This window comes from Oncorhynchus mykiss, chromosome 15 (assembly GCF_057628025.1).
Source record: "Oncorhynchus mykiss isolate SJ-2025 chromosome 15, ASM5762802v1, whole genome shotgun sequence".
Lineage (NCBI taxonomy): Eukaryota > Metazoa > Chordata > Actinopteri > Salmoniformes > Salmonidae > Oncorhynchus > Oncorhynchus mykiss.
Window position 1 is genome coordinate 8,515,245 of NC_143036.1, and position 14,237 is coordinate 8,529,481.

Genomic DNA, 14,237 nt, shown 5'->3' on the forward strand with positions numbered 1-14,237 from the left:
TAAGGTCTACTACACCTGTTGTGTTCGGTAAGGTCTACTACACCTGTTGTATTCAGTAAGGTCTACTACACCTGTTGTATTCGGTAAGGTCTACTACACCTGTTGTATTCGGTAAGGTCTATTACACCTGTTGTGTTCGGTAAGGTCTACTACACCTGTTGTGTTCGGTAAGGTCTACTACACCTGTTGTGTTCGGTAAGGTCTACTACACCTGTTGTGTTCGGTAAGGTCTACTACACCTGTTGTGTTCGGTAAGGTCTACTAAACCTGTTGTGTTCGGTAAGGTCTACTACACCTGTTGTGTTCGGTAAGGTCTACTAAACCTGTTGTGTTCGGTAAGGTCTACTACACCTGTTGTGTTCGGTAAGGTCTACTAAACCTGTTGTGTTCGGTAAGGTCTACTACACCTGTTGTGTTCGGTAAGGTCTACTACACCTGTTGTATTCGGTAAGGTCTACTACACCTGTTGTATTCGGTAAGGTCTATTACACCTGTTGTGTTCGGTAAGGTCTACTACACCTGTTGTGTTCGGTAAGGTCTACTACACCTGTTGTGTTCGGTAAGGTCTACTACACCTGTTGTGTTCGGTAAGGTCTACTACACCTGTTGTATTCAGTAAGGTCTACTACACCTGTTGTGTTCGGTAAGGTCTACTACACCTGTTGTATTCGGTAAGGTCTACTACACCTGTTGTATTCGGTAAGGTCTACTACACCTGTTGTATTCGGTAAGGTCTACTACACCTGTTGTATTCGGTAAGGTCTACTACACCTGTTGTATTCGGTAAGGTCTACTACACCTGTTGTGTTCGGTAAGGTCTACTACACCTGTTGTATTCGGTAAGGTCTACTACACCTGTTGTGTTCGGTAAGGTCTACTACACCTGTTGTATTCGGTAAGGTCTACTACACCTGTTGTATTCAGTAAGGTCTACTACACCTGTTGTGTTCGGTAAGGTCTACTACACCTGTTGTATTCGGTAAGGTCTACTACACCTGTTGTATTCGGTAAGGTCTACTACACCTGTTGTGTTCGGTAAGGTCTACTACACCTGTTGTATTCAGTAAGGTCTACTACACCTGTTGTGTTCGGTAAGGTCTACTACACCTGTTGTATTCAGTAAGGTCTACTACACCTGTTGTATTCAGTAAGGTCTACTACACCTGTTGTGTTCGGTAAGGTCTACTACACCTGTTGTATTCGGTAAGGTCTACTACACCTGTTGTATTCGGTAAGGTCTACTACACCTGTTGTGTTCGGTAAGGTCTACTACACCTGTTGTATTCGGTAAGGTCTACTACACCTGTTGTGTTCGGTAAGGTCTACTACACCTGTTGTGTTCGGTAAGGTCTACTACACCTGTTGTATTCAGTAAGGTCTACTACACCTGTTGTATTCGGTAAGGTCTACTACACCTGTTGTGTTCGGTAAGGTCTACTACACCTGTTGTGTTCGGTAAGGTCTACTACACCTGTTGTATTCGGTAAGGTCTACTACACCTGTTGTGTTCGGTAAGGTCTACTACACCTGTTGTGTTCGGTAAGGTCTACTACACCTGTTGTATTCGGTAACGTCTACTACACCTGTTGTGTTCGGTAAGGTCTACTACACCTGTTGTGTTCGGTAAGGTCTACTACACCTGTTGTATTCGGTAAGGTCTACTACACCTGTTGTATTCAGTAAGATCTACTACACCTGTTGTATTCGGTAAGGTCTACTACACCTGTTGTATTCAGTAAGGTCTACTACACCTGTTGTATTCGGTAAGGTCTACTACACCTGTTGTGTTCGGTAAGGTCTACTACACCTGTTGTGTTCGGTAAGGTCTACTACACCTGTTGTGTTCGGTAAGGTCTACTACACCTGTTGTGTTCGGTAAGGTCTACTACACCTGTTGTATTCGGTAAGGTCTACTACACCTGTTGTGTTCGGTAAGGTCTACTACACCTGTTGTGTTCGGTAAGGTCTACTACACCTGTTGTGTTCGGTAAGGTCTACTACACCTGTTGTGTTCGGTAAGGTCTACTACACCTGTTGTATTCGGTAAGGTCTACTACACCTGTTGTGTTCGGTAAGGTCTACTACACCTGTTGTGTTCGGTAAGGTCTACTACACCTGTTGTGTTCGGTAAGGTCTACTACACCTGTTGTATTCGGTAAGGTCTACTACACCTGTTGTGTTCGGTAAGGTCTACTACACCTGTTGTGTTCGGTAAGGTCTACTACACCTGTTGTATTCAGTAAGGTCTACTACACCTGTTGTATTCAGTAAGGTCTACTACACCTGTTGTATTCAGTAAGGTCTACTACACCTGTTGTATGCAGTAAGGTCTACTAAACCTGTTGTGTTCGGTAAGGTCTACTACACCTGTTGTATTCGGTAAGGTCTACTACACCTGTTGTGTTCGGTAAGGTCTACTACACCTGTTGTATTCAGTAAGGTCTACTACACCTGTTGTGTTCGGTAAGGTCTACTACACATGAATCCTACATATTAATGAATTGGAAATCAACAAAAAGCTGTAGTCCCTAGGCCTATATCTGGGTTGTTTTTTAAAATGTTAATCCTGGGTTGAATTGAAACAATAACTATTGATGACCTTGATGACCATATCGACCTGAATAGTATAATTGAAGATACATACCTTTTTAAGCATGGTTACATTTAATTTGCTCTGTCAAACCTTCCATATGGAAGGATTTTGTAAGCAACAGGGAATATGTTTAGTTATTAAGAGATCTCTCAATAATTATACTCATGATAGCACACGTGAAGGAGTCAGTGACAACTTTCAAAGCTAAGCAGGGCTGGGCTTGGTTTAATACTCGGGATGGGGGACCAAATGAATAGCTGTAGTTAGGTCAACTCTCCAGTAGCAGGTGCTGTCCAGACTACTGTTTCTTTCTGATAGTGGATCTGACGTTGTTTCAAATGTAAGATTTCAACCTATTGTATATGTTTATCTGTGTAGAAAATTGGTTACAATGTTGACATAATCCTGTAGTTAATTATTTTTTTTGGGGGGGGGGACATCCAATGTATTTTCCATGTAAAAAATAAATTGACAAATGAGTTCAACCAGTTTGTGCACAGCCAGATGACACCGTTGGGATAAAGTTTGTCCAAGTCAAGTGTTTTGGTATTTTTTACATCAGTTGAGAATGATGACTTGAAAAATGAAGGAGTGTGGGTATAGGTATAGGCGCGGAACGCAGGGAGACGACAAAGTGTTTCAAAAATCTAAACCTAAAGCATTTAACCTAAAGCATTTAATAAAGACATTTATTGTACAATATTATGGGGAATGGGAATGGGAATGAGAGGGCTACTTACACAGTAAGGGATCACAGCAGTGATTGAATGAGGGTATGAGGCATGAGTTGAGGTGTTCAGAGGCTTGACTTCAGTTCAGGAAGGGATTTTAATGGGAAGACGAAAACAATAACACAAGACACTACACAATCAGACAAAAGAGCAAAGAATGATTAAGTCCAAGCAAGGAGTAAAATCATTGATGTGTAATAATTTAATTGTGTTTGTGTATGTGATTGACTCTACGTAAAGCAATGAGAGAAAATAGCTTGGAGAGGAAACATTCAATGTGCCAATGGATGAGTTGGCACATGAGACGTGGCTTCAGTTCATGTCAGGAGAGAGTTGACAATGGTAGTGGAGTGGTCGTCACCTCTTAAATCAGGGAACAGGAGGGGAGTTAGCTCTAAATACAAAATAGCAGATACATTTCATTACAGCTGCTCCATCGTAGGTTTGAACAACAAGTTTCTCTATGAAGTTAAACTCAGACATCTCAAAATTCATAAAGTCAAACACAGACGGCGCATCTCGCCCACTTGACACATCGAAGTACCCCTCGAAGCGTTCCTGAATAAAGCCCTGATCATCCTGACGAATACTGACAACTGCAAGCAGACTGGTGGCACCATAGGTCCCAGAGTGGTCAGACTGGTGGCACCATAGGTCCCAGAGTGGTCAGACTGGTGGCACCATAGGTCCCAGAGTGGTCAGACTGGTGGCAGGTCCCAGAGTGGTCAGACTGGTGGAACCATAGGTCCCAAAGTGGTCAGACTGGTGGCACCATTAGGTCCCAGAGTGGTCAGACTGGTGGCACCATAGGTCCCAGAGTGGTCAGACTGGTGGCAGGTCCCAGAGTGGTCAGACTGGTGGCACCATAGGTCCCAGAGTGGTCAGTCTGCTGGCAGGTCCCAGAGTGGTCAGACTGGTGGTACCATAGGTCCCAGAGTGGTCAGTCTGGTGGCAGGTCCCAGAGTGGTCAGACTGGTGGCAGGTCCCAGAGTGGTCAGACTGGTGGCAGATCCCAGAGTGGTCAGACTGGTGGCAGGTCCCAGAGTGGTCAGACTGGTGGCAGGTCCCAGAGTGGTCAGACTGGTGGCACCATAGGTCCCGGAGTGGTCAGACTGGTGACACAATAGGTCCCAGAGTGGTCAGACTGGTGGCACCATAGGTCCCAGAGTGGTCAGACTGGTGACACAATAGGTCCCAGAGTGGTCAGACTGGTGGCACCATAGGTCCCGGAGTGGTCAGACTGGTGACACAATAGGTCCCAGAGTGGTCAGACTGGTGGCACCATAGGTCCCGGAGTGGTCAGACTGGTGACACAATAGGTCCCAGAGTGGTCAGACTGGTGGCACCATAGGTCCCAGAGTAGTCAGACTGGTGGCAGGTCCCAGAGTGGTCAGACTGGTGGCACCATAGGTCCCAGAGTGGTCAGACTGGTGGCACCACAGGTCCCAGAGTGGTCAGACTGGTGGCACCACAGGTCCCAGAGTGGTCAGACTGGTGACACCACAGGTCCCAGTGTTGTCAGACTGGTGGCAGGTCGCAGAGCAGTGGGACCATTTTTACCCCCTGGGTCCTGGAGGTTTTCTTTATATGTTAACCTAACCAGGAAACCTCATAAGGTATGACAGTAATTCATCAGTTGTAAAAAGGTTTTAATGGGCTATGATTGGACCAGTTTTTCCTAATCAGGTCACATGGTTTTAAGAAAAAATAGAAAGAAAAACTCCTGGCGAAAACCCTGTCAAACTGCAGCTATCTTATACTTGTTCATATAAATTATATTTAGACTAGATTAGGAAGGGGGATTTCCTCTACCCAGACACAGAGACAATAATTGATAGACAATAGAACTCACTGGGCTGAGCTTTATGCATATTTGCAACATGTAGGCCTTATAAAACATTTACTCACATCTGTCATCACTATTATGTTGACTGATTAATCACAGTTAATCATTTTGGATTAAAAGGCAACCTAGCCAGCCCTATTTTGAATATAAACTTAATTAGATCACATTCGCATTTTCTCCTGACACACAAATGGACTATAAATACAAAATGTTACCAATTAGTTTACCCTGACCAGATGGAGATGGTGCATAGGATGTAACATCCATCAAATCAAATTGTATTTGTCACGTGCGACAAATACAACAGTGAAATGCTTACTTACAAGCCCTTAACCAACAATGCAGTTTTAAGAAAAATGTAATTAAAGAGCAGCAGTAAAATAACAATAGCGAGGCTATATACACAGGGGGTGCCGGTACAGAGTCAATGTGTAGGCTATATACAGGGGTTACCGGTACAGAGTCAATGTGGAGACTATATACAGGGGGTACTGGTACAGAGTCAATGTGGAGGCTATATACAGGGGGTACCGGTACAGAGTCAATGTGGAGGCTATATACAGGGGTTACCGGTACAGAGTCAATGTGGAGGCTATATACAGGGGGTACCGGTACAGAGTCAATGTGGAGGCTATATACAGGGGGTACCGGTACAGAGTCAATGTGGAGGCTATATACAGGGGTTACCGGTACAGAGTCAATGTGGAGGCTATATACAGGGGGTACCGGTACAGAGTCAATGTGGAGGCTATATACAGGGGGTACCGGTACAGAGTCAATGTGGAGGCTATATACAGGGGGTACCGGTACAGAGTCAATGTGGAGGCTATATACAGGGGGTACCGGTACAGAGTCAATGTGGAGGCTATATACAGGGGGTACCGGTACAGAGTCAATGTGGAGGCTATATACAGGGGGTACCGGTACAGAGTCAATGTGGAGGCTATATACAGGGGGTACCGGTACAGAGTCAATGTGGAGGCTATATACAGGGGGTACCGGTACAGAGTCAATGTGGAGGCTATATACAGGGGGTACCGGTACAGAGTCAATGTGGAGGCTATATACAGGGGGTACCGGTACAGAGTCAATGTGGAGGCTATATACAGGGGGTACCGGTACAGAGTCAATGTGGAGGCTATATACAGGGGGTACCGGTACAGAGTCAATGTGGAGGCTATATACAGGGGGTACCGGTACAGAGTCAATGTGGAGGCTATATACAGGGGGTACCGGTACAGAGTCAATGTGGAGGCTATATACAGGGGGTACCGGTACAGAGTCAATGTGGAGGCTATATACAGGGGGTACCGGTACAGAGTCAATGTGGAGGCTATATACAGGGGGTACCGGTACAGAGTCAATGTGGAGGCTATATACAGGGGGTACCGGTACAGAGTCAATGTGGAGGCTATATACAGGGGGTACCGGTACAGAGTCAATGTGGAGGCTATATACAGGGGGTACCGGTACAGAGTCAATGTGGAGGCTATATACAGGGGGTACCGGTACAGAGTCAATGTGGAGGCTATATACAGGGGGTACCGGTACAGAGTCAATGTGGAGGCTATATACAGGGGGTACCGGTACAGAGTCAATGTGGAGGCTATATACAGGGGGTACCGGTACAGAGTCAATGTGGAGGCTATATACAGGGTGTTACGGTACAGAGTCAATGTGGAGGCTATATACAGGGGGTACCGGTACAGAGTCAATGTGGAGGCTATATACAGGGGGTACCGGTACAGAGTCAATGTGGAGGCTATATACAGGGGGTACCGGTACAGAGTCAATGTGGAGGCTATATACAGGGGGTACCGGTACAGAGTCAATGTGGAGGCTATATACAGGGGGTACCGGTACAGAGTCAATGTGGAGGCTATATACAGGGGGTACCGGTACAGAGTCAATGTGGAGGCTATATACAGGGGGTACCGGTACAGAGTCAATGTGGAGGCTATATACAGGGGGTACCGGTACAGAGTCAATGTGGAGGCTATATACAGGGGGTACCGGTACAGAGTCAATGTGGAGGCTATATACAGGGGGTACCGGTACAGAGTCAATGTGGAGGCTATATACAGGGGGTACCGGTACAGAGTCAATGTGGAGGCTATATACAGGGGGTACCGGTACAGAGTCAATGTGGAGGCTATATACAGGGTGTTACGGTACAGAGTCAATGTGGAGGCTATATACAGGGGGTACCGGTACAGAGTCAATGTGGAGGCTATATACAGGGGGTACCGGTACAGAGTCAATGTGGAGGCTATATACAGGGGGTACCGGTACAGAGTCAATGTGGAGGCTATATACAGGGGGTACCGGTACAGAGTCAATGTGGAGGTTATATACAGGGGGTACCGGTACAGAGTCAATGTGGAGGCTATATACAGGGGGTACCGGTACAGAGTCAATGTGGAGGCTATATACAGGGGGTACCGGTACAGAGTCAATGTGGAGGCTATATACAGGGGGTACCGGTACAGAGTCAATGTGGAGGCTATATACAGTGGGTACCGGTAAAGAGTCATTGTGGAGGCTATATACAGGGGGTATCAATACAGAGTCAATGTGGAGGCTATATACAGTGGGTACTGGTACAGAGTCATTGTGGAGACTATATACAGGGGGTTCCGGTACAGAGTCATTGTGGAGGCTATATACAGGGGGTACCGGTACAGAGTCATTGTGGAGGCTATATACTGTGGGTACCGGTAAAGAGTCATTGTGGAGGCTATATACAGGGGGTATCAATACAGAGTCAATGTGGAGGCTATATACAGTGGGTACCGGTAAAGAGTCATTGTGGAGGCTATATACAGGGGGTATCAATACAGAGTCAATGTGGAGGCTATATACAGTGGGTACCGGTAAAGAGTCATTGTGGAGGCTATATACAGGGGGTATCAATACAGAGTCAATGTGGAGGCTATATACAGTGGGTACCGGTAAAGAGTCATTGTGGAGGCTATATACAGGGGGTACCGGTACAGAGTCATTGTGGAGGCTATATACAGTGGGTACCGGTACAGAGTCATTGTGGAGACTATATACAGGGGGTTCCGGTACAGAGTCATTGTGGAGGCTATATACAGGGGGTACCGGTACAGAGTCATTGTGGAGGCTATATACAGTGGGTACCGGTAAAGAGTCATTGTGGAGACTATATACAGGGGGTACTGGTACAGAGTCATTGTGGAGGCTATATACAGTGGGTACCGGTAAAGAGTCATTGTGGAGACTATATACAGGGGGTACCGGTAAAGAGTCCATGTGCGGGGGGCACCATTTAGTCAAGGTAATTGAGGTAATATGTACATGTAGGTAGACTTAAAGTGACTATGCATAGATAAACAGAGAGTAGCAGGTGCGTAAAAGGGGGCGGGGCAATGCAAATATTTTGGGTAGCCATTGTATTAGCTGTTCAGGAGTCTTATGGCTTGGGGGTAGAAGCTGTTAAGAAGCCTCTTGGAACTAGACTTGGCACTCCGGTGCCGCTTGCCATGTGGTAACAGCGAACAGTCTAGGGAGGCTGGAGTCTTTGAACTTTTTTAGGGCCTTCCTCTAACATCGCCTGGTATAGAAGTCCTAGACGGCAAGAACCTTAGCCCCAATGATGTACTGGGCCGTACGCACCACCCTCTGTGGTGCCTTGCTGTCAGAGGCCGAGAAATTCAAAGTCAAATCCAGTCAGTGATTCAAAGTCAATCCAGTCAGTGATGAAACCAGTCAGGATGCTCTCGATGGTGCAGCTGTATAACTTTTTAAGAATCTGAGGACCCATGCCAAATCTTTTCAGTCTCCTGAGGGGGAATAGGTTTTGTCATGCACTCTTCACGACTGTCTTGGTGTGTTTGGACCATGATAGTTTGTTGGTGATCTGGACACCAAGGACCTTGAAGCTCTCAACATGCTCCACTACAGCCCTGTCGATCAGAATGGGGGCGTGCTCGGTCTTCGTTTTCCTGTAGTCCACAATCATCTCCTTTGTCTTGATCATGTTGAGGGAGAGGTTGTTATCCTGGCACCACACAGCCAAGTCTCTGACCTCCTCCATATAGGCTGTCTCATCGTTCTCTGTGATCAGGCCACCACTGTTGTGTCATCTGTAAACTTAATTATGGTGTTGGAGTTGTACCTGGCCATGCAGTCATGTGAACAGGGAGTGAACAGGGAGTACAGGAGGGGACTGAGAACGCACTGCTCAGGGGCCCCCGTGTTGAGGATCAGCGTGCGGATGCATTGTTACCTCCCCTTACCACCTGGGGACGGCCTGTCAGGAAGTCCAGGATCCAGTTGCAGAGGGAGGTGTTTAGTCCCAGGGTTCTTAGCTTAGTGATGAGCGATGAGAGCACTGTGGTGTTGAACACTGAGCTGTAGTCAATGAATAGCATTCTCACGTAGGTGTTCCTTTTGTCCAGGTGGGAAAGGGCAGTGTGGAGCACAATAGAGATTGCATCATCTGTGGACCTGTTGGTGCGGTATGCAAATTAGAGTGGATCTGTTGGTGCGGTATGCAAATTAGAGTGGATCTGTTGGTGCGGTATGCAAATTAGAGTGGATCTAGGGTTTCTGGGATAATGGTGTTGATGTGAACCATGACCAGCCTTTCAAAGCACTTCATGGCTACAGAGGTGCGTGTTACGTGCCGGTAGTTATTTAGGCAGGTTGCCTTAGTGTCCTTGGGCATAGGGACTATGGTGGTCTACTTGAAACATGTTGGTATTAGAGACTCAGTCAGGTAGTTCATAATAATAATAATCACGGTGGTTATAGAGGGTACAACAGGTCAGAACCTCATGAGTAAATGTCAGTTGGCTTTTTTTAGCCGAGCATTCAGAGTTAGAGACAGCAGGTGCAGTAGAGAGAGAGAGAGAGAGAGTTGAAAACAGCAGGTCCGGGACAAAGTAGCACGTCTGGTGAACAGGTCAGGGTTCCATAGCCGCAGGCAGAAAAGTTGAAACAGGAGCAGCAGCACGACCAGGTGGCCTGGGGACAGCAAGAAATGATCAGGCCAGGTAGTTCTGAGGCATGGTCCCAGGGCTCAGGTCCTCCGGGAGGGGAGGGAGAGGGAGAGAGAGAGAATTAGAGGGAGCATACTTAAGGGGTAGAGCGATATCTTCAAACCACCAACTTACTGCTCTGAGACAAGGCTCAGTATAGCCCATGGAGGTCTCTGCCAAGGCACAAACCCGAGGGGGGCGCCAAACCCGGACAGGGAGTTCACGTCATTGACTCAACCCACTCAAGTGACGCACCCCTCCTAAGGACGTGATGGAAGAGCACCAGTAAGCCAGTGACTCAGCCCCTGTAACAGGGTTAGAGGCAGAGAATCCCGGTGGAGAGAGGGTAACTGGCCAGGCAGAGATAGATCCTTTCCGTTCACCTTCAGACCCCTGGGCCAGACTACACTCAATAGACATCCTAGAAAAGACCGTTGAAAGTTTGATATGTTCAGCAAGTAAAGCATGCACTTACCTCTTTTAAAAAATGTATTTAACCAGGCAAGTCAGTTAAGAACACATTTCTATTTACAATGACGGCCTACCCCGACAAAACCCTAACACGGATGATGCTGTGCGCCGCCTTGTGGGACTCCCAATCACGGCTGGTTGTGATACAGCCTGTAATAGAATCAGGGTCTGTAGTGACGCCTCTAGCACTGAAATGCAGTGCCTTAGACCGCTGCGCCACTCGGGATCCCTAACCTCTGCAAGCTCCTTGTAGTTGCCCTTGTTGGTGGAACTTTCCCTCTCGTTCTGTCCTCTATCGATGCAGCTTTTTCCCAGAAGCTTGAATCTGACGTGGGCATTCATATGCTCCCTGCTTTTGTTTTGCCGTTTAGCTGAACGATCAATGTTCTTCAGGTCAATGTACCCACCTTTTGACCAAGGCTCAGACTTTCCAAAAAGCAGGCAAGGCCAGCAACACAGGCTGCTTGATGAAAGGCTCCTTGTTAACCAGCTATACTTTTGATACCAGTTGGTATTGAACGCCTTCACCTTTTCATCCTTCTTCACGAAACTGATCTCAGGCAGGGGTCGACCCTCGTTTTTAATTCGCACACTTTTCCGTGTACTCCAGAGAATGAAATATTGTTTTTCAACAGAATGTCCACAACATTTTCAGCAGCGTTGGCCATTCTATCATTCTGGCGGAGAGAACTGCTAGCTAGCTACTGAAGTTAGCACGGCTAACTTCTAAAAATGTTAAATAAATAGCACTAACTGGACACACAAATACATTTCTAAAACCAAGAAAACTATTTATAATACACCTCTTCCGTCTCCTGTAATTTGAAAAAAACAAATTTTAATTGAATAATAATTTTTACAAATGCTAAACTATCACTCTTCACTCTTAATCTGTCTCCAACAATGTCACCAAGCTTCTCAACACATAGAACCCCCATAATGCTCTGTGGCACTATCCCAATACAACACACAGGGTTCATTTTCTGATCCTAATTCTATGATTCAATGGGCAACATGCCCGTTCATACTGCAAAAGTTTTGATTGGTTGGAGGCTGTCCTCCAGAAGTGGTCATAATTACCATGTATGTCTATGGAAGAGGGTGAGGCCTACGAGCCTCCTAGGTTTTGTATTGAAGTCAATGTAGCCAGAGGAGGACGGAAGCTAGCTGTCCTCCGGCTACACCAGTGTGCTACCCCAGACAGTGCAGTTGAAGTTACTGTAGACCTTCATTGCAAAACAGTGTTTTTTTAATCACTTATTTCGTGACATATGAATATATTTAGTATAGTTTTAACTAAAGAGTTAAAGCATAGTAGTGCAGCGGCCCCTGGAACAAATTAGGGTTAAGAGCCTTGCTCAAAGTCACATTGACAGATTCTTCACCTTGTCAGCTCGGGTATTCAAACCAGCGACCTTTCGGTTACTGGCCCAATGCTTTAACAGCTAGTCTATCTGCTGCTGGTGTGCGTGCGTGCGTGCGTGCGATCGTATTTACTAGGTTACATTCAATGTGTTGAAATGAATACAAACAATGTCCTTAACTGCAATATCCAATTTGTTCATGTAGAATGAAATGTAAAAGACTAATTTCCCAACTGGTTTGTCTTTCTCTTACAGGCATCCCCAGTAACATTGGTCCAGTTAGTAAGTAAATGAAGCAGACCCCCCCACACAGAAACTGCTTGCTGCTTTACTATGCATGATCATATCCATCCCTAAAGTCCACGTGGTTTTAAATGTTCATTTCTGATTTAGGTCCTCCCATTATTAATTTAAGTGAAGGGTCAGTCATAATTGATTTGCAAGTGTTCATTATGCCAGGGTTTAGTTCAATTCCCCTTTTTTTCCCTTCTCTGAAGGAAATGGCAATAGCTTTCTGCCATGTTGTCTAGAAGGCTGCGTGTGGAGGTGGACTAATTCACCTTCAACAAGTTAAACCTAGATAGCAGCCACACACCTGAGCATGCATACAAAACACCATTTCCCCCCCTTTTTGCATTATAAATAAATTCCATATAGAGTTTATTAATATGCCCTGACCTCAGTGGTGGGATAATGTCAGGGGGGTCATTTCAATATGAGTATTATCTGCTGAAGCCAGTGGCCCCTGGAGCACAGAGAGAGACGTCTAGAGACTCATTCTACAGTTACTACAGCAGGCGACTGGGACTCAGGAGAATAACAGAAGACACACGCACACACCAAGGATGCGTCCCCCTATGTTCTGTAAAGTGCACTGCTTTTGACCAAGGTCCATAGGGCTCTGGTCAAAAGTAGTGCACTATGTAGGGTATAGGGGATGTCATTTAGGGCACCTCCAAGTCTTAAACAAGTAAAAGCGCCCCTGCTCATTCCACATCAGTCTATCCATCAATCTATTTATCTGGTTAGAACCCTCTCTACTTGGGGGAAACCAATAGACAAAAAGCAGTTTGTATGGAAAGCATCCCATTAGTGTTTGAATAGTTTCCTTTTCCTAAACTACAGTCTGTGTCTCCATGACTGCAGATATCCAAAGGACTGGATAACTAGGTCTAGATAACTAGATAACTAGGTCTAGATAACTAGATAACTAGGACTAGATAACTAGGACTAGATAACTAGGACTAGATAACTAGGTCTAGATAACTAGGTAACTAGGACTAGATAACTAGATAACTAGGACTAGATAACGAAGTCTAGATAACTAGGACTAGATAACTAGGTCTAGATAACTAGATAACTAGGTCTAGATAACTAGATAACTAGGACTAGATAACTAGGTCTAGATAACTAGGACTAGATAACTAGGTCTAGATAACTAGGTCTAGATAACTAGATAACTAGGACTAGATAACTAGGTCTAGATAACTAGATAACTAGGACTAGATAACTGAATAGATAACTAGGACTAGATAACCTGGTCTATAGAACTAGATAACTAGGACTAGATAACTAGGAACAAGATAACTAGGAACTAGATATATTAGAGCAGTGCTATTTTCAGACCTACTCAGTCTTTTTATGTGTCAGCATTCAGGAGGTGAAGAAGACAACTAAAGGAAGCTCTTTATAAGTATTGGGATGTTGCCATGTTTAACATTTACAATGGTATCAGCACATTTACAATGACAATATGGTGGTAAAATGAACTCGCTAGTTGGCACTGAACTCTGAACCACAACAGTTACCACAACTGAGCTCAAGCTAACATAAAAGTATAATTGGATCCAAACAATAAGAAACCGTTTATTATGAAAATTCTGAGATATTTGGTGTCAGAAATGAGCATGGAACCAAGTGGACACCCTCCCTCCATCCCTCCACCCCAACATCCCAACCTTAAAGAGCTGAATGAGTTCAATGTTGTCTCCTGCCTGTGCTGCATGCATGTTCTCCATAGATATACATACTGTATATACATACACCTCTCACACATCACCCCCTCCCTAGAGCCTCCCCAACCCGACACCTAGCCAGACCATGGCTGCTCTCTCAGAACCCTAGTGGGGAATGTCTGTGTTACATCCTGTCTGTCTGTCTGTGGGTGGGACTCACATAAAGGGCACACTGACTGACTGACTTAGGGCCATGTCTGTATGGTTCATT

At 45.5% G+C, this 14,237-nt stretch overlaps 1 protein-coding gene and 1 long non-coding RNA gene across 2 annotated transcripts in view; both read left to right on the top strand.

Moving 5' to 3' along the window:
- LOC149977374 (uncharacterized) overlaps positions 1 to 14,237 on the top strand; it is a 934,188-nt gene that overhangs the window by 261,954 nt on the left and 657,997 nt on the right. The gene's annotated exons all lie outside the window — the stretch shown is intronic.
- LOC110490897 (netrin-G1-like) overlaps positions 1 to 14,237 on the top strand; it is a 253,036-nt gene that overhangs the window by 208,819 nt on the left and 29,980 nt on the right. Inside the window, exon 5 of the mRNA XM_036945701.2 lies at positions 12,267 to 12,293. Coding sequence (XP_036801596.1) covers positions 12,267 to 12,293 — 27 coding nt within the window. The remainder of the gene's footprint in view (positions 1 to 12,266; positions 12,294 to 14,237) is intronic.